The 21497-nt window shown below is 37.6% G+C and overlaps 1 protein-coding gene across 1 annotated transcript in view; it reads left to right on the forward strand.

Annotated features, from left to right (window-relative positions):
- The window catches only part of LOC100754835 (gamma-aminobutyric acid type A receptor subunit alpha3), a 160113-nt gene that overhangs the window by 108436 nt on the left and 30180 nt on the right, over nucleotides 1-21497 (forward strand). The window contains exon 5 of the mRNA XM_035450193.1: nucleotides 509-591. Coding sequence (XP_035306084.1) covers nucleotides 509-591 — 83 coding nt within the window. The remainder of the gene's footprint in view (nucleotides 1-508; nucleotides 592-21497) is intronic.

Here is a 21497-nt window from a genome sequence, read left to right on the forward strand (position 1 = left end):
GTGTGTGTGTACATGTATGTTATCCTATAGCAGTGGGTTGATTTTTTTCTCTGTCAGTTTGACAAATGTATTCTTTCTACACTTCTGTCTCCTATGATGTACTCTTTAAATTGGTTAACTCATATAACACCCTCACGGGAAGAATTCTTTCTGAAATAATGAAGCAGTGATCAGGACTGAATGAGTCAGGACCTGCTTTTCTATGCTTCTTGAAGGGTAGCTAAGGAAGTACCATTTGGCCAAATACATATTTTTTCTAAAGGTGGTAATGTGGGATACACATCAGTTGTAACTAAAAACAAGCAATATTGACTGCTGCTTTGAGTAACCCCCTAGATCACTTAATCTACTATTTGTTAGCGTACAGACTTCACTGTCAATGAAAATTAACAAGCAAAAACCCCATGGTATTCTTAGGAGCACTCCACTGCTGTTGAGTGGGAACTGAGCTTTATATTTAATTACATTTGTGTTTGCTGTATTTCATTTTTTGTTCTCTCTTCTTTAGGTTAACAATACATGCTGAATGTCCTATGCATTTGGAAGATTTCCCCATGGATGTGCATGCCTGCCCACTGAAGTTTGGAAGCTGTATGTATTTTCTGGATGTTGTTTATCTGATTTGCTTCCAGAAGAAATGTAATATATTCTACTTTGTTCCTGGGAAGTTCCTAATACTGACTTTAATCTTTGCTGGTATGGAATGCGTCAGGAGAATGAGATCAAGTAGTACTAACTGATAAAGTAGTAGACTTTGCTTGTAACAGTTTTTTCCTTAAGAAACCAACTGCATTCCAGTATTCCAGAGTAATTTCTGTCATTAGATGGAAAAAATCAACATCTGTCCTTTACCAGAAGATTGAGCTAGGGCTAAAAAAGAATTTTGACTTCCTAAGGACAAAAGAATGCATCATTTTAAAAAATGTCTATTCTCTCTGCATCTTCTCTTACTACTATCAAGTTCCCAACAGCAAATGGTAAATAGGAGGGACAGCTGTGAAGATTTCCTCATGTTTTAGAGTACCACTTTCCCATTTGCTGTAACTCTTACAGAGAAGACAGTAGATTACGTTTTCAAATGAATTGTAGATGTAAAAATTGAATATACTTGAGAGCCATTTTGAACATAAGAATATCTGAGTAAGTTATCAGAGAAATATATGAAGATCTGTGTTGATCACATTTGAATGATATTGAAATAGAAACTGCATTTGAAAAGCCTCAACTAATTATATGACACCATTTTATCAATTATTAGTTTGTCAATTATTTAAAGATTATCTCTTGTGTAACAGCCTCTATTCTATGAGCTTGGAATGCATTCATTAATAAAACAAAATCCCTAGCCTTATGGAGCTTTAATTATTGAGAATATGATAGGGAAATATAAAATAAACATTGAATAAAAGTAAGGTAAAAGTAGGCATAAAGTAAAAAGAACCATGGAAAACTTTGAATACATAGTAATTATAAACATGTATAGGATATACTATGACATTTCAAACAGATATATAATGTAATATGATGGTTAATTTAGGGTAACTAACATTTCCACCATTTCCTGTATTTATAATTTTTTTAATTCTAAGGGCATTCAGCATATTCCATTAGGTACTTTGAAATGTACAAGTGTAACTCTTGCAAATTATAGTCTCTTTGCTTTGCTATAGAACAGTATAGTATTCCTCCTGTGTAACTGCATTGTGATGGCTATTAGGTATCTATCTCCTTAATTTTACCTACATGTACATTTTTTAATAAGGCAGTCCTGACCAGTCTGTTTTCCATTTCATTGACAAGCAAATATATTACACAGACAGGCACAACTCATTCTCCTCATTCTTATTATGCATAAATTAAAATATTCCATAAAGTGATATAAGATTAGATATTTTATGATGAAATGGGGAAATGATGCAGACATCTGTGGAAATAATGAACCATGTGGTATAGAAGCATCTCAGGAAAATGATTTGAAGTGAGAAAAGTGTTTGGCTTATTTGATAAACATGTGCCTGCCGAGTAGGCATAAGAATGAAAGTACTAGGTACAGATGACACTATAAACTCAACTAGAGCCTCCAGAATCTTGAACACTGAAGGGCCTAGGTTTATATTCTGTGGGTAAACAGGCAATGAGTGGAATATTTTGAATTAAAGATTGGTATTGTCTGACTTGTTTTGGAAGAAGAATGTATAAGGGGTTTTAAAACTTGTTGATAGAGAAAAGGTATAATTATGGAGTCCAATGAAGTTTATGTTACAGTATTTAAAGTGAGATATGGTGGTGGGGGTTATAGAAATCTTTCTGGTGATGATGGCTCAGCTTGCCTGTGATAGTAGTAAAGGTAATGAGCAGTGACTATGCTGTGAAAAGACCTACAGCATGATCCCCTGGTGAATCAGCTGTGCAGTAGAGGGAAAACTCAAGGGTAGCTAAGAGACAGTCATCCTAATGAATTTACTGTCAAATGAGACAAGTAGTATTAGACAAGTAATGTCAGAGCGGCAGGATCGTGAAAGGAGCTGACTTGAAATTACCCTTCAAAATGGCCTTTATTAGGAGAGGGCAACTAACTAATGTGAGAGCATGATCAAGACTTGAGTTGGAAGAGTAATTGGAAGGAATAAAACACACATCATAGGCAACATGACAGGGCCCAAAAAGGAAAGAGAAACTTCCCTTGAAAACCTGAAAAGGAACTTCATTAAACTTAAAATAATATAGAAAAGAGTATAAGATATAGCTTAAAGTGAAAGAGTAAGAGAGACAGGCACCATGGACAGAATGGTAGGGTATGAAGGACCCACAGGGTGAAGAGACAGTGATAAATAGAACATCCAGGAGGTGGTTAAGCAGCCTCACCATAATTCAAAGCCAACTTTGAGAAAGTGTCAAGGTTGTTTCCTGAGACAAGAGTAATGTGGGAAATTACCAATATAGAGCCAGGTAAAAACACAAGGGAATTTAATAGGGAGAAGCCTTACTTACAGAACAACCTAGCCAGCCGGCAGGCAGCAGTAAGTACAGCAAGACGAAGATGAAAGTGAAAGCAGAGCTGACTCACTCTTAAATTTTCCCTACATAACCCTGACCACGCCAGCCAGCCCCTAAGCAGGCGTGGTTACAGCATCCCCTACACAAGAGCAGCAGAGATAAGAAAGAACACTTATTGGTCTATTACTTCTGTGGGACTAGAAACCAGGACAAGGAGATGGATGGCTAGATTGTCCCAGGTTGAGTGTCTAATTTCTTGAAGTGGTGAACATCTTAAAGGGACAAGCCCATGATCTAATGGATAGATACTCCTGAAGAAAGGAAAGACCCTCTTATAGATTGACTTGTCCCTAGGGTTTCTTCACCCATGGGGATATTTGCTAGTTCTTACCATGATTATTAGCTTGGTCTAAATTCATCCCCATGTAGAAAGGGTGAAGTCAAAACCTAACATGAACAACTTTAAAAAACCAACATTGCCTTTACTGTAGTTTCTCTATCCTAAAAAGAGAAGTAGAATGGGGAGAAGAAGGGAATGGAAAAGAAGAAGGAAGGGAAGAAGAGGAGAGAACTCATTACATTATTAGCTTTAAAACTTAGAAGTTTATGTACTAATTACAAAGGAAGAGCAGAGACACATTAAATTTTACCAAAGCTGTAATCCATCTTAATCCTTTATGGAAATAAAGTGGTAAGTCTTGTGAACTGCACAGGCAGGGAAGAATGAAGAATCTTCTAAAAACAAGATCTAAAAGCAAAGTCACAACTACACAGAGACATATAGGAGAACCTAATATCAGAGTTTATGGATAAGAACTTTAAAATTTTCATGGAGGTATATGTTGACACACACCTGTAATCTCAGAATAGAGGGATTTTGTGGGAGACCAGGAGATCTCTGGAGCTCTCTAGCCAGCCAGTATAGGCCAGTTGGTTAGCTGCATGTTCAGCAACTAATTAAAATAAGTAATAATGTGGTACATGACTGAGGAAGGCACACAATGTCAATCTCTGACCTCCATATACATTCATATTCACATACACATAAAAAACACATACATACAAGAAACATTTGATTAGTCTTCAACAAGAAAGTGATAAAGAAGAATTGAACAGATAAAATATAGTTAATTTGAACAGAAATTTGGCATCTATAAGTAAAAATAAATTGGAAATTATTGATAGAAATGTACATCTAAAATTCATAGTTCATGGACAGATAAAACAGAAAACAGGATTAGGTAGCTAAAAATAGGCAACAGAAAATAAAAAATAGAAGAACAGAAAGAAAAAATACAGAAAAGAGTAAGAAACATTTTGAGTTTGGTGAAGAAATTATTACAGGTAATTTAAAAATGTGTTGTAAGCATTTCATACATGTATATTTAGCAGCAGGAAAAGGAACTTTTTATTTGAATTAGAAACAAGAATGTTTTACATGACAATCCCAGTTCCCTTGTCCCTCCCCTCCTCCCCTACCACCCCCCAACTAAAGCCCTACCTATCACATATCCTTTCTGCTTCCCCTGGATGGTGAGGCCTTCCATAGGGTGTCATCAGAGTCTATCGTATCCTTTGGGATAGGGCCTAGGCCCACCCCCGTGTGTCTTGGCTCAGGGAGTATTCCTCTATGTGGAATGGGCTCCCAAAGTCCACACCTATGCTAGGGATAAGTACTGATCTTCTACAGGAGGTCACATAGATTTCCGAGGCCTCCTCACTGACACCCATGTTCCTGGGGTCTGGATCAGTCCCATGATGGTATTCCAGCTATCAGTCTGGGGACCAAGAGTTCTCCGATGTTCAGGTCAGCTGCTTTAGTGGGTTTCACCAGCCTGGTCTGGAGCCCTTTTCACTTGTCTTTCTCTGCATCTGGGTTCCAGTTCAGTTCAGTGATTAGTTGTGGGTGTCTGCTTCTACTTCCACTAGCTTCTGGATGAAGGCTATCAGGTGGCATATAAATCAGTCATCAATCTCATTATCAGGGGAGGTCATTTAAGTTAGCCTCTCCTCTGTTGCTTAGATTGTTAGCTTGTGTCATCTTTGTAGATCTCCAGATATTTCCCTAGTGCCTGATTTCTCTGTAAACCTAAAATGTCTCCCTCTATTATGATATCTCCATTCTTGTTATCATCTATTCTTCCCCTGACTCAAACTTTCTGCTCCCTCATGTCCTCTGCATCCCTCCTCTTCTCCCCTTCGCATTCTCCTAGGTCCCTCCCCCATATTCCCATTGTCCCAATTTGCTCAGGGGATCTTGACCCTTTCCCTTCTCCAAGGGATCATGTATGTCTCTGTAAGAGTTCTCGGTGTTTACTAGGTTCTCTGGCAGTATAGATTGTAGGCTGGTAATCCTTTACTCTATGTCTAAATCCACATATGAGTGAGTGCATACCATGTTCGTCTTTGTGATTGGGTTACCTCACTCAGAATGGTTTCTTCTAGTTCCATTCATTTTCCTGCAAATTTCAAGATTCCATTGTTTTTTTCCGATGAGTAGTACTCCATTGTGTAAATATACCACATTTTCTCTATCGGTTCTTTGGTTGAGGTGCATCTAGGCTGCTTCCAGTTTCTGGCTATTACAAATAGTGCTGCTATGAACATCGTTAAACAGATGTCCTTGTTGTAAGAATTTGCTTCTTTGGGTAAAAGCCTAAGAGTGTAATTTCTGGATCTTGTGGTAGACTCATTCCCATTTTCTTGAGGAGTTGCCATCCTGATTTCCAAAGTGGCTATATGAGTTGGCACTCCCAGTAGCAGTGGAGAAGTGTTCCCCTTTCTCCACATCCTCTCCAGCATAAAATGTCATTGGTGTTTTTGATTTTGGCCATTCTGACAGGAGTAAGATTGTATCTCAGAGTTGTTTTGATTTGCATTTCCCTGATGGCTAAGGATATTGAACAATTTCTCATGTGGCTTTCAGCCATTTTAGATTCCTCTATTGAGAATTGTCTATTTAGTTCTGTACCCCATTTTTTAATTGGATTTTTTTGTGTTTTGGAGACTAGCTTCTTGAGTTCTTTGTATATTTTGGAGATCAGCCCTCTGTCAGATGTGGGGTTAGTGAATGTCTTTTCCCAGTCTGTGGGCTGCCATTTTGTCTTGCTTACTGTGTCATTTGCCTTACAGAAGCTTCTCAGTTTCAGGAGGTCCAATTTATCAATTGTTGATCTCAGTGTCTGTGCTATCGGTTTAATGTTCAGGAAGCCGTCTCCTGTACCAATTAATTCAAGGGTATTTCCCACTTGTCTTCTAGTATGTTCAGTGTGGCTGGATTTATGTTGAGGTCTTTAATCCATTTTGACTTAAGTTTTGTGCATGGCAATAGGCTTGTGTCTTATCTGCAGTCTTCTACATGTCTGCATCCAGTTATGCCACCACCATTTGTTGAAGATGTTCGCTTTGTTCCATCATATAAATTTGGATTGTTTGTCAAAAATCAGGTGTTCTTGGGTTTGTGGGTTCATATCAGGGTTTTCAACTCTATTCCATTGGTCTACCTGTCTATTTTTGTGCCAATACCAAGCTGTTTTAAGGACTATAGCTCTGTAATAGAGCTTGAAGTCAGGGATGGTGATGCCTCCAGAAGTTCCTCTATTGTACAGGGTTGTTTTGGCTATCCTTGGTATTTTGTTTCTCCATATAAAGTTGAGAATTGTTCCTTCATCATTTGTGAAGAATTGTGTTGGGATTTTGATGGGAATTGCATTGAATCTGTATATTGCTTTTGGCAAGATTGCCATTTTTACTATGTTGATCCTACTTATCCAAAGCATGAGAGATCTTTCCATTTTCTGGTATCTTCTTTCTTTACTTAGAGACTCAAAATTCTTATGGTACAGGTCTTTCACTTTTTTGGTTAGTGTTACCCCAAGGTATTTTATGTTGTTTGTGGCAATTGTAAAGGGTGATGTTTCTCTGATTTCTTTCTCCACCCATGTGTCATCGGTATATAGTAGGGCTACAGATTTTTTTTTGAGTTAATCTTGTATCCAACTACTTTGCTGAAGGGGTTTATCAGCTGTAGGAGTTCACTACTAGGGATTTTCGGGTCACTTATGTAGACTATCATATCATCTGCAAGAAGTGAGAGTTTGACTTCTTCCTTTCCAATTTGTATTCCCTTGATCTCCTTTTGTTTTCTTATTGCTCTAGCTAGAACTTCAAGGACAGTATTGAAGAGGTACAGAGAGAGTGGACAGCCTTGTCTTGTCCCCGATTTTAGAGGAATTGATTGAGTTTCTCTCCATTTAATTTAATGTTGGTTGTCGGCTTGCTGTATATTTCTTTTATTATCTTGAGGTATGTTGCTGTTTTCCCTGATTTCTCCAAGACCTTTATCAAGAAGGGGTGTTGGATTTTGTCAAAGGCTTTTAAGGCATCTAGTGAGATGATCGTGTGTTTTTTTTTCCTCAGTTTGTTTATATGGTAAAATATATTGATGGATTTTCGTATGTTGAACTATTCTTGCATCCCTGGGATGAAGCCAACTTGATCATGTTGGATGATTTCTCTGATATGTACTTGGATTTGATTTGTCAGTATTTTATTGAGAATTTTTGCATCAATGTTCATAAGGGATATTGGTCTGTACTTCTCCTTCTTAGTTGTGTCTTTATGTGGCTTGGGTGTCAAGGTAATTGAAGCCTCATAAAAAGAGTTTGGCAGTGACCCTTCTGCTTCTATTGTGTGGAATACTTTGAGGAGAATTGGTATTAGCTGTTCCTTGAATTTCTGGTAGAATTCTGTACTGAAGCCATCTGGCCCTGGGATTTTTTGTTGGGAGATTTCTGATGACTGCTTCTATTTCATTATGGGTTATAAGTCTATTTAAGTTGCTTATCTGTTCTGGATTTAATTTTGGTAAGTGAAATCTGTCCAGAAAATTGTCCATTTCCTTTAGATTTTCAAATTTTGAGGAATATAGGTTTTCGAAGTATGACCTGATGATTCTCTGGATTTCCACTGTGTCTGTTGTTCATTCCTGATTTTATTGATTTGCATTTTCACTCTCTGCTGTTTTGTAAGTTGGGATAAAGGTTTGTCTATCTTGTTGATTTTCTCGAAGAACCAACTCTTCGTTATATTGATTCTTTGTATTGTTCTCCTAGTTTCCATTTTATTGATTTCAGCCTTCAATTTGATTATTTCCTGGCATCTTCTCCTCCGGGGTGTATCGGCTTCTTTGTGTTCTAAAGCTTTCAGTTGTGCTGTTAATTCTCTAGTGTGATTATTCTCCTGTTTCTTCATGTGGGCACTTAGCGCTGTGACCTTTCCTCTTAGCACTACTTTCAAAGTGTCCCATAGGTTTGGGTATGTGTCCTCATTCTCATTGAATTCTAGGAAATCTTTAATTTCTTTTTTTTATTTCTTCCTCGACTCAGGAATTGTGCAATTGGTGTTACTTAATTTCCATGAGTTTGTAGGTTTTCTGTAATTCATGCTGTTGTTGAATTCTAACTTTAAAGCATGGTGGTCTGATAAGATACAGAGGGTTACTTCAATTTTTTTTACCTGTTGAGGTTTGCTATGTTGCCAAGTATGTGGTCGATTTTAGAGAAGGTTCCATGTGGCACTAAGAAGAAGGTAAATTGTTTTGTATTTGGATGGAATGTTCTATAGATACCTGTTAAGTCCAATTGCGCCATAACTTCTAGTACTTCTTTGTTTCTTTGTTAAGTTTCTCTATGATGTTCCTGTCCAGTGGAAAACTTCAACACCCCATTCTCACCACTGGACAGGAACACCAGACAGAAACTTAACAAAGAAACAAAGAACTACTATAAGTGTGTGCAGTTTTATGTGTGATTTGAGTTTTAGTAATGTTTCTTTTACAAACGTGGATGCCTTTGTATTTGGGGCATAAATGTTCAGAATTTAGACTTCATCTTGATGGATTTCTCCTGTGATGAGTAGGAAGTGACCTCCTTCATCTCTTTTGATTGATTTTAGTTTAAAGTTCAATTTGTTGGATATTAGGATTGCTACCCCCGCTTGTTTCTTGGGTCCATTTGATTGGAAAATCTTTTCCCAACCTTTAATTCTTAGGTACCGTCTTTCTTTGAAGTTGAGGTGTGTTTCTTGTATGCAGCAGACAGATGGATTCTGCCTTCTTATCTATTCTGATAATCTGTCTTTTTATAAGCGAGTTAAGACCATTAATGTTGAGGGATATTAATGACCATTGATTGCTCATTCTTGTTTGTTTTTGATTTGGTGGCAAAATTATGTGACAGAGTCTATCCCTTTTTTCCTTTTGGCTGTTGGTAAAGTGGGATTATCTATTGCCTATATTTTTCTTGTTGTAGTTAACTTCTTTGGGTTGCAGTTTTGCTTCCAGAACTTTCTGTAGGGCTGAATTGGTGGATATGTATTGTTTGAATTTGGTTTGTCATGGAATATCTTATTTTCTCCATCTATATTGAATGAAAGCTTTGCTGGATATAGTAGTCCGGGCTGGCATCCGTGGTCTCTTAGTGTAGGTAGAATATCTGTCCAGGACCTCATGGCTTTCAGAGTTTCCATGGAAAAGTCAGGTGTAATTCTGATAGGTCTGCCTTTATAGGTTACTTGACCTTTTTCCTTTGCTGCTCTTAATATTTTCTCTTTATTGTGTATGTTTGGTGTTTTGATTATTATGTTTCCAGGAGACCTTTATTTTTGGTTCAGTCTATTTGGTGTCCTTCAGGCTTCTTGTATTTTCATTGGCATGTCTTTCTTTAGGTTGGGAAAGTTTTCTTCTATGATTTTGTTGAATATGTTTTCTGTGCCTTTCAGTTGGATTTCTTCACCTTCTTCTATACCTATTATTCTTAGGTTTGGACTTTTCACAGTATCCCATATTTCCTGGATATTTTGTGTTAGGGATTTGTTGGATTTAAGATTATCTTTGGTTGATGAGTCTATTTCTCCTAGTGTATCTTCAACTCCTGAGATTCTCTCTTCCATCTCTTGGATTCTGTTAGTTATGCTTGCATCTGTAGTTCCTGATCGTTTACCCAGCTTTTCAATTTCCAACATTCCCTCAGATTGTGCTTTCTTTATTGCCTCTATTTCAGTTTTTTAGTTTTCTGGGCTGCATATGCAGAATCGGAAACAGACCCAGATCCACCCAGGCTGGTGGATGGAGGCAGAACTGACAATGGGGCCTCGGTAGTGTCCGGGTGTGCTGGATCCCACTGCTGAGCTCTGATCTGGTGAGCGGCCCCCTGGCACCATAAGCCTCCCAGCAGGGGGAAAAGGAACTTTTAAATGGAGGAAAATTATTAATCCAAAGTTTTGGGATGCACATATGTAAAAACAAAGAAAACATGGCTGATTAAAATGTTTTATATAAATATTAAGATACTAATAATATTTAAAATTCTTGAACAAAAATAAATCCACAGGATTTAGAATGAAATTCAATTTTCTTGAACCTATAGTAATTTAGACAAGATATTACTATTACAATGATAGACAAATAACACAGAATTAACAAGACATAAAACGAGATCTTGGATGCTATTTTATACCAAAATATACATAAAAATAAATTCCAGATGGATTAGAAATCTAAGTAAAGAAAGAGAGGCTATCAACTTTAAGAGAGACATAGGAGGAGTTTTAGGGGGTTTGTTTGGGAGAGTCTAGAGGAAGAGTGTCTGGGAGGGACTAGAAGGGGAAAGTCATATAATTCTATTTCAATTAAAAATGTGTTAGAAAACCAAAACTTTCAGATGAAAATCTAGGAGGATATCTTCATTACTTGGAGAAGGTGGAGTTCAATAAAACAAAGGCATGGCCTGAAACTGGGAAGATACCTGGGATATCTTAAATATTAAGGATTTCTATTTATCAAAATATCACTAAGAGAACAAAATGGCAGGGTGGGAAAGGCAGAGTGTGGATGTGCAAACTTATAACTTTAGCACTCAGGAATCTGAGACAGAAGGACAGATGTGAGTTTGAGGCCAGTGTGTGATACATAGCAAGTTCCAGGATGCCTTGGCATTAAAGATGCTGTCTAAAGAACAACAATAAAAACAACAACAAAAACAGAACAAACAAAACAAAAAGCAAAAGAAATAAAAACAAAATGACAGTAAGAAAGCTTTTCATATGATGGGAAAAATATTTGTGTTATGTATAATTTGTATTATGACAAAATGTTCAAATACATAAGACTCCATTTAAGTTTCTAAGAAGCAATAAAAAACCTTAGGATTTCTCTGTTTTTCTCTCTCATATGGAATTACTGAGTGGCTGTTGACTATTTTAGCAAAGAAAAAATTCAAATACAAAGTATACCATTGCACATTCAGTAAAGTAACTATTATGAAAAATTCAGAAAATTCCACATATGGGTGAGGTTTTAGAGCAACTCTGTATTCTTCTGAGATATGATAAGAATATAAATTTATAGGAAGTTTGGGGCAAATTATTTGGTCACACATTCTATTACTGAACATTTACCTATGAAAAATTTGTGTTTCTTGCCATCAGTATATAAATATTTATGATTTTCAATATCCATATAAATGGCAGCTATAGCAGAACTAGTTGTAACTTCCTCGGGTCCCATCAGGATGGATTAAAAATATGTGGCATACTCACAACAAAATACAATAATATGGCAATTATATTGTTTGAATAACATCATAGATAGCTTACTGAGAAAACCCAGATATCTAAGTATATTTGCAGCATGGTTCTGTTTCTATTATATGCAAAAAAAGGAACATTAATCTGTGGTAGAAGTCATCAGTAATTGATACATAATTGTTCTGGATACCATTTCCAAATTCCTGATATTAATATGGGATTAGGATTAACCCTATTAATTAGGGCTGATATAGTAGAGGATTACTATGTTAGATGTTACAAACAATATGAATTTAAATACATCTAGAGTCACAGATCAAAATTCCATGTTTCACTTCCAAAATCTGTTATCTCTTGGGAGAATACCTTCAGTGTTTGCATATAATTTAATAGTGTTATAATTTTATTTCAGTTACTGTGCTAAAGTAACCTGACAAAAATAACTTAGAATTGAAAGTAGTTCGTTTCAGTTTATAATTCCATGTGATAGTGTATCCTTGTGAGGTCAAATCAGGAACTTCAATCAGGTAGTCAATCACATCCATAGTCAAGAGCACAGAGAAATGAATGCATGTATGATGACTTATTTGTTTGTGCCAAGCTCAGTTCATTCATTAATATAGTTTCAGAACCCTTGCCTAGGGAATGATGTCACCCACAGTGGGCTGAATTTTCTCACATCAATTAAGACAATCCCACACAGACATGTGTGTGTTTGTGCCCATGATTTTGAAGGTTAATTTGCCATTAGCAGCATGTAGTACTAAAGGCACAAAACACATTTATTAAATAAAGTTAAGTGATCAGACTGTATGCTAACTAGCCTTATATCAACTTCACACAAGTTAGAGTTATCTAAAAAGAGGGAAGTTCAATTTATAAAACTTCTCTATAAGATCTAGCTATATGAAATTTTATTACTTAGTGATTGATGATGGGGAGGTCCTAGCCCATTGTGGGTGGTATCATCCCTGGACTGGTGGTCCTGAGTTGTAAGGATAATTCTTTCAGCCAGCCACCCAACCCCCACTGCCATGTGGGTGCCCAAAATAACACACAGAGATTAATATTAGGTACAATGCTGGTGGCCAATAACTAGGATTTCTTAATTTCTAGCTCTGTCTTAAGTATCAACCATAACCATAAATCTATATATTTTATAAAGACATCTTATTGATGATGCTGGCCATATGCATCCTCTCTTGCTGGTGATCACATGGTGACTCCCCAGAGAAGAGAGGAGGAGGAAGAACGTGTTTTCCTGCTTGTCTACCTGCTATGTCACTTCCTGCCTGGATCACAAGACTTCTCTTTACTACATTTCCCAGAATCCTCCTCAACTCCTAGTCTCACCTATTTTGCTTCCCTATTGGCCATCACTGAGTTCTATAGGAAAGCAGTCTGAACAAGATAGGGAAGCCAGACAGTAAGCAGCACCCCTCCATGGCCTCTATGTCAGCTCCTGCCTCCAGGTTCCTGTCCTGACTTCCTTTGGTGATAAACAAAAATGTAGAAGTGTAAGCTAAATAAACCCCTTACTCCCTAACTAGATTTTTTTGTCATGGTGTTTCATTGCAGTAATAGAAACCCTAAGACACATTGGTACCAGGAGTGGGGTATTGCTGTGACAGACATAACCATGTTGCTTTGGGGAATGATTGTGGAAGGACTTTGAAACTCTGGGTTAGAAGAGACATTGAGTGTTGAGAGCTCAGTGGGATTTTCTGTGGGAGCTTGGAAGATAAGGTTGTTGAGAGCAGTTCAGAAGATGGAGTCCTGGCTTGTGAAATTTCAGAGGGAAGATTAAAGACTTTCAGGGCTGTTTGTTATTTTGATTTAAAATTCTGTGGTTCTGGTTAGCTGGGGCTGAATAATCAGCTGTGATTAATAAGATATCAGAACTACTGAAGTGAAACCTTTACATTATTGGAACAATCTTTGCGCTTGGCTGGAGCTAAGAAATTAGTGGTGATTAAGAAGAGATCAGCATCACTGAGGTGAAATCTTCTGGGAAGTGTTTCCTGAGAGCAGAGAGAAGCTGTGTGCTAGAGGTGGCCAAAGTTGTACTTTGTGCTGGCAGTTAGACTTGGTACTGTGTAAGAGTCACCCAGATGGTAATGATTTTGCAAGCAGGAAGTGGTGGGTCATGGACAACAGCTGAGGCTTGGCACTGTGAGAGGCCAGGAGAGACCACTGGTGAAGTGCAGCCTCAGTGGCCCAGGACTGAATGGGTCATGCAGAGAAGTTGAGGCTTGGAACCATGAAGAGAGCTCAGGAGAGGTTACTGGTGAAAGTGAAATCCAGTTGCAGCAGAAGATCCCAGCATTTCATGGATGACAGTACTGTGGAATGACCACCAAGAACAGCAGCAGCAGTGGAGAGCCTCCCCAAGCTTAGAAGACAAGATGTGTGCTGTAGAGGATGGGGCAGGAGAAGTGACCCAAGCCCTTTGGGGGAGCTCACATGATTGTAAGAGAATTCAGACATTGGACACTGAGTTATTTACAGTTTTGGAGTTCAGTTTCACTTTGATTTGATCGTGACTATACCCTGGTTCTTTTCTCTTGAAGTAAGAAAGTATTTAATGTATTTTTTTATTTTAATGGAGCCCACAGTTGAGAGACTGAACTTAAAGACTCCAGATTTTAAAAGATATTGGCTATTTTAAAGGGACTGAAAGTTCAATGTTTGAATTTTTAAAGACAAAATTATGATTTTAATGTGAGATCTTGGGGACAGAATAAGAAAGGAAGGCTTGTGGTTTAATAGTGATGTGTTTGTGTGTCAAGTTGACAGGAGGTCAGTTATGCTGGCCAGTCTTATGTCAACTTGATACAAGTTAGAGGTATCTGAAAGGAGGGAACCATAATTAAGAAAATGTCCCCATAAGATCTGGCTGTAATTCATTTTCTTAATTAGTTATTGATGGGGGGAGGGCCCAGCACATTGTGGGTGGTACCATCTCTATAGCTCCTGGAGGCTATAGGACAGCAGGCTGAGTGAATCATGGGAAACAAGATAGGAAGCAGCACCCTCCATGGCCTCTGCATCAGCTCCTGCCTCCAGGTTCCTGCCCTGTGTGAGTTCCTGTCATGGCATCCTTTGGTGATGAACAGTGATGTGGATGTGTAAGCTAAGTAAACCCTTCCCTCCCCAACTTGATTTTTGGTCATGGTGTTTTATTGCAACAACTAAGACAGATTGTGACCACTAAGTTTTAATATTCAGTTTATCAGCCTCTTTTCAAATTAACAATAACTGTGTATCTATTGCTAAGATTTAATTCTGATATGAAAGCACATATTCAAAACTTTGCTTATTTCTAATCGCTCTGAAATATACAGAGTGGGTATTTAATTTAGTTGTTACCTGTCCAGATGGTATGGTGTGATTAGTGAAGAAATGACTATAAATAGAAATAAGAGGAGGACCAAGGACTATCGAGGCTAGAGAAAACACATGCCTACAATTGACTATAGTATATTCAAAGGATATAGGCAGGTGAAATTAAGGAACATTATCCTGCAAGGAATATTGAGCACATCAACAAATGAGTGATCCACACTTTTAAATCATTATGTGTAGTTAATACAACCTCAAATGTCACTGCTGACAAAAAAATAATTGTTGAAAGTTTTTTTCTGACAACCTTTGCTTCCAGGGCTCCTGCATGAAAGCAGTTAGAGGATTTTCTAAAGGTGTCAAAAGAGTGTAGTTTCTGAATTACTAGGAGATAGTCTCACAAAAAACATCCCAATCTTCTAGCTCCTACAGTCTTTTTGCCCCTTCTTCCACAATGTTCCCTGAGCCTTAGGTGCAGAAATTGTTTTGTATAAGCATCATCCAATACAAATGAACTCTGTAATTCTGCCTAAAAATGAGCTGAACAAGGACAACATAAATAAACATGACAAAGTGGACTGGGAAAAGCCCACAATGCCTGAACCCTACCCAAAGAACTATGGGAAGCTAAGGAATGATGAGATCTAGTGAAATAGTCCTCACCATGGAAGGATGAGTCAATTGGTTGTCCAATACAAATGGCCACCCCTGAAAACATACATATGTGTAACATTATACAGACTGGCATGGTTATATACATATTTATATGACAACAATTAATGGAAATGGTGTTTTGAATTTGAAAGAGAATGGGGAGAGATATGTGGGAGAATTTGGAGGGAGGAAAAGGAAGAGTGAACTGACAAAATTATAATTTCAAAAATAATAGAAATCATTTTTAAAAGTTGTCAGAAGAAACTGTCAACAACTTCCAGAAATCAACAAAAGGCTCACAGTAATCTGGAGTATAATTTTTAAAAACAATAAACTTAGTGTTCACCTGTAGTTTCAGTTGACATTTACTTGTTTTCCCTTCACTATGTTGCATACTTTTTATGTTGGAATTGCAGTACAATGGATTGGCTTTCTCTGTCTCCTGCAAAAAAATAGCAATCTCCCTGCTGGGGGTTATATTATCTGACTTTTTACTAGTGTATAGTAATTGCGCAAAGTAAAGGGATACATTTTAACAGTTCTTCATGTACATATAATGTACTTTAATTATACATACTTCCTTTCTGATTTCCCTTCCATATTTCCATTCTCCTATCTCTCTAGTAGTTCTCTCTTTCATTTTCATGTTATTTTCCCCCATTAGATTCTACATAGGAGAAAAAAAAACAAGCAATGACAACAATAGCAAAAACCTTTGTTTACCAGTCTAGTGTCAGGCTTCAAGATTTACTTGGAATTTTGAAGCCAGCATTCACTAATATCTGATCTATATAGTCAGTTTAAGTTAAGAAATCTACCAAGAAATTTATTTTCTTTCTTAGGGTTAAAATATCTTCTTTCATTTACCTCTCACTAAAAAATTTAAATGGCCAAAACTACTAGTGCCTTCTCTATTCAGTACATATGCTTAGAGTACACTCTTTCCTAAGAAGAGACATACCGGTTTGTATCTTCATAGCTTTGTTATTCAAGAGTCCTAATGTTGTCTGTTTAAAGGGCAATTCATAAGAAAATAGCATGAAATCACATTCCTCTAAGAGCACTACCAACACACACACACACACACACACACACACACACACACACACACACACACACACACACACGGTGCATATAACAGAATGTGTTTGGGTAAGGACATGAAAGGATTTGTTAAGAAATGTTCCCTCTCTTTTCAGTGGTAGTAGTTTAAAGAACAAAACTGGAGTACTAGATCACTCATAAACAACATAAGATGTTATTTTTCCAAAGCTGAATCACAAGAGACCACCTGATGGTGATCTATAGAAGTAAGTCTTCTGACAGGTTGCAAATTGCAATTGTAGATATAATGTATTTTATCATACAGTGTTTATTGATTTGTTTTAAAAAAGTTGTATACCCAAGACTGAGGAGGTGACTTGGTGAATAAAGTACTTGTAGTACAAGCATGAGAACCCAAGTTTGGAATCCCAGTATCCACACAAATATCCAAGCATAAATACACACCAGGAACTCCAGCATTAGTGGGGAGGAGAAAGCATGGTGGAGAAAAGAGGATCTTTGGGGCTTAATACCTGCTAACCCAGTTACCAAACTCTAAGTTCCCATATTCATTACTGCTTTATGAAATTAAATTATTTGATAATACGAGGCTCAAATCTCAGAAGGTTACAACCAGCTGGGACTCTGTGGTGACTAGTTCTTCTAGGTGATTAATATGGATTCTCACATTCCTCATAATCCCTCTTAATATAGGGTTTAATATAGGTTGCTATTAATAGAAATAGACGATTAAAACAATTCTTGTATTTATACCTATTAGAGATTTATAATTAAAAAGTAGACTGAAACAGCTGTGCCTCAAAACATATGGGAGAGTTTTCACTTCCTTATATAAATGGAAATTATTTTATGTATGCCTATACAATATTTTTTAAATAATTAAGCTTCATATACCAAAGTTATGTGGTATATTAAAGGAAATTATACTTAATATATAGAATCCCCCTTGTCTGAGGAATATGTCCTGAGACCATTAGTGGATATTGGAATATGTTCAATTATGTGTACATAGTTTTTCCTATATAAATATCCATGTAGAAGTTAACTTTTGAATTTGGACACAGTGACAAATTAATAAGGATAATCACTAATAGGAGAACAATTGAACTTATTTCTGTACCTGATCTTCCTTCTTCTTGTGATTATGTGAATTGATATCACAATGACATGATGTGAGATGAATGATAGCATTAGGGTACTGTGTAAGTTTCCACGAGACACAATCACTCTGATGTTACAATAATTGATCTGATAACACAGAAAACTACCAAGTGATTAATTAATGGAAAAGTAGCATGTATATTACACATGTGCTGGATAAAGAAAAAATATATCCACAGTAGGAAGAATGTAATGTCAAAGGAGTCCACTATTACTTCAAAGGGCATTTGGCTTCACATTTGCAGACTTTTTATTTCTGGAATTTTCCATCAGTATTTTTGGACTGCATTGATCCCAGAAAACTGAATCATTGGAAAGAGAAACCACAGATAATAGGGTTTAGGTGCTAGTGCTTAAAGTGAAAGACCTGTATCACAAGAATTTTGAATCTTTAAAGAATGAAATTAAAGATGATACCAGTAAATGGAAGGATCTCCCATGTTCTTGGATAGGTAGGATCAACCAACATCAAACTAAATGGAGAGAAAATCAATGAGATTCCTCTAAAATCAGGAAAAAGACAACTGTCCACTCTCTCCATATATCTTCAATATTACACCTGAAATTCTGGCTAGAGCAATAAGAAAACAAAAAGAGATCAAGGGAATATAAATTGGAGAGGAAGACTCACACTTTCACTATTTGTAGACAATATTATTGTTTACATAAGTGACCGGAAAAACTCTACTAGGGAATTCAAGAACTCTGTTCACTGGATGCGAACAACAATCCCCATCAAAATACTGGCACAATTCTTCACAGACATTAAAAGAACAATTCTCAACTTTATTTGAAAAAACAAAAGAACTGGAATATCCAAAACAACCCTGTACAATAATAAAGGAACATCCGGAGGTATCAACATCCCTGACTTCAACCTCTATTATACAACTATAGTCCCCAAAACAGCTTGATATTGGCAATAAATAGACAGGTAAATCAATGGATTCAAATTGAAAACCCTGATATTAACCCAAACACCTATGAACACCTGGTATTTCACAAAGAAGCTAAAATTATACAATGGAAGACAGAAAGCATCTTCAAGAAATAGTGCTGACATAACTGAATGTTGGCATGTAGAAGACTGCAGATAGATCCATATTTATAGCCATGCACAAAACTTAAGTCCAAAGGGATCAAAGACCTCAACATAAATCCAGCCATACTGAACCTCTTAGAAGAGAAAATGAGAAGTACCCTTGAATGAATTGGCACAGGAGACTGCTTCCTGAACATTACACCAGTAGCACAGACATGGAGTTTGACAATTAATAAATGGGACCTCCTGAAACTGAGAAGCTTCTGTAAGGCAAAGGACACAGTCAACAAAACAAAATGGCAGCCTGCAGAATGGGAAAAGATATTCACCAACCCCATATCACACAGAGGGCTGATTTCCAAAATATACAAATAACTCAAGAAGCTACTCATCAAAACACCAAGTAATCCAATTAAAAAATGGGGTACAGAACTAAATAGAGAATTCTCAATAGAGGAAACTAAAATGGCTGAAAGACATCCTTAGCCATCAGGAAAATGCAAATGAAAACAACTCTGAGATGTAGGGAGACACCATAACCACGCCTCTTAAGGGCAGGCTACAGGTGTGCCTGACCACGCCTGTCAGGGTGTGGTAAAGGTGAGGTCAGGATGATGCATGATGGGTTTTTAAGGAGCAGCAGGGCACATGGGTGCCTCCTTGCCTTGCTGCTCCTGGCATGCTCTGGCTTGCGTTTGGCTGGTGTTTTTCTAATAAAGGATATCTTTATCCCAAGCTCCTTTTATTTCTTAATATTGAGATACCATCTTGCTCCTGTTAGAATGGCTAAAGTAAAAAACACCAAGGACAGTCTATGCTGGAGAGGATGTGGGGAAAGGGGAACACTCCTCCACTGGTGGTGGGAGTGCCTACTTGTACAGCCACTTTGGAAATCAGTATGGAGATTCCTCAGGAAAATAGGAATCAGTCTACCACAAGATCCAGCAATTCCACTCTTAGGCATATACCCAAAAGAAGCACATTCATGCAAGGACATCTGTTCAACTATGTTCATCGCAGCATTATTTGTAATAGCCAGAACCTGGAAACAACCTAGATGCCCCTCAACTGAAGAATGGATAGAAAAAATGTGGTATGTTTACAGAGTGAAGTACTATTCAGCAGAACAAAAAAAGGAAAGGAAGAAAGAAAAAAAGAAAGAAAGAAAGAAAGAAAGAAAGAAAGAAAGAAAGAAACCAATGAATCTTGAAATCTGCAGGCAAATAGATGGAACTAGAAGAAACCATTCTGAGTGAGGTAACCCAGTCACAAAAAGACAAACATGGTATGTACTCACTCATATGTGGATTTTAGACACAGAATAAGAGATTACCAGCTTACCATCAACACAACCAGAGAAGCTAGGAAACAAGGAGGACCCTAAGGGAGACATACATGGTCCCCTGGAGAAGGGGAAAGGGACAAGATCTCCTGAGCAAATTGGGACCATGGGGGGAGGGGAGAGGGAACTAGGTGAATGAGTAGGGGAGGAGAGGAGGGGTGAGGAGGACATGATAGGGCTGGGAGATTGAGTTGGGGGAAGAACAGAAGAGAGCAAGATAAGAGATAATATAACAGAGGGAGACATTATAGGTTTACAGAGAAATCAGGCACTAGGAAAATGTATGGAGAGCTACAAAGATGACACCAACTAACAATCTAAGCAACAGAGGAGAGGCTACCTTAAATGTTCTCTTCTGATAATGAGATTGATGACTAATTCGTATGCCATCGTAAAGACTTCATCCAGCAGCTGGTGAAAGTAGAAGCAGACACCCACAGCTAAACCTTGAACTGAACTGGAATCTAGTTGCAGAGAAGGAGGACTGATGAGCAAAGGGGTCCAGACCAGGCTGGTAAAACTCACAGAAACAGCTGGCCTGAACAAGGGAGAGCTCTTGGTCCCTAGACTGATATCTGGGAAACCAGCATGGAACTGATCCATACCCCCTGAATGTGGGTGTCAGTGAGGAGACCTTGGAAATCTATGGTGCCCCTTCTAGTGGATCAGTAATTATCCCTAGTATGGGAATTGGCTCTGGGAGCCCATTCCACATGGAGGGATACTCCCTGAGTCTAGACACAAGAGGGTTGGCCTAGGCCCTATCCCAAAGGATATGACAGACTTTGTAGATCCCTATGGAAGACCTCATCTTCCCTGGGGAGCAGATATGGTATGGGATAAGTAGGGTATTAGTTGGTGGGGGTGCAGGGGAGGAAAGAAGGGAGAGGAATCTGGGATTAAGATGTAAAATAATCTTCTTTCTAATTAAAATAAAAATAAATAAAAAGAAAGATGTATAGCTAAGATCTAAATAGTACAAAGTAAGCTAAAGTTCAACACATTTTGTATTTTAGCACATGTACTAAGTGTTGCTACTGGAAAATTTTAGGCATCAAAGTATTTAATATATTATCAATATATGAAGTATCTACTGAGGCTGATGAGATGGCTCAGTGGTCAAAGGCATTTGCATTCAAACCTGATAACCTGAGTTTGAACCCCAGGACTCTGGAAGAAGAAAACTGACTCTTGGCCAAAGAGGTAGCTTTTGACCTCTACATGCACACTCTGGGATGTACAGGCATTTGTCCACACACACACACTCACACACACACACACACACACACACACACACACACAGACACA

The sequence above is a fragment of the Cricetulus griseus genome, chromosome X (genome assembly GCF_003668045.3).
Source record: "Cricetulus griseus strain 17A/GY chromosome X, alternate assembly CriGri-PICRH-1.0, whole genome shotgun sequence".
Classification (NCBI taxonomy): Eukaryota; Metazoa; Chordata; class Mammalia; order Rodentia; family Cricetidae; genus Cricetulus; species Cricetulus griseus.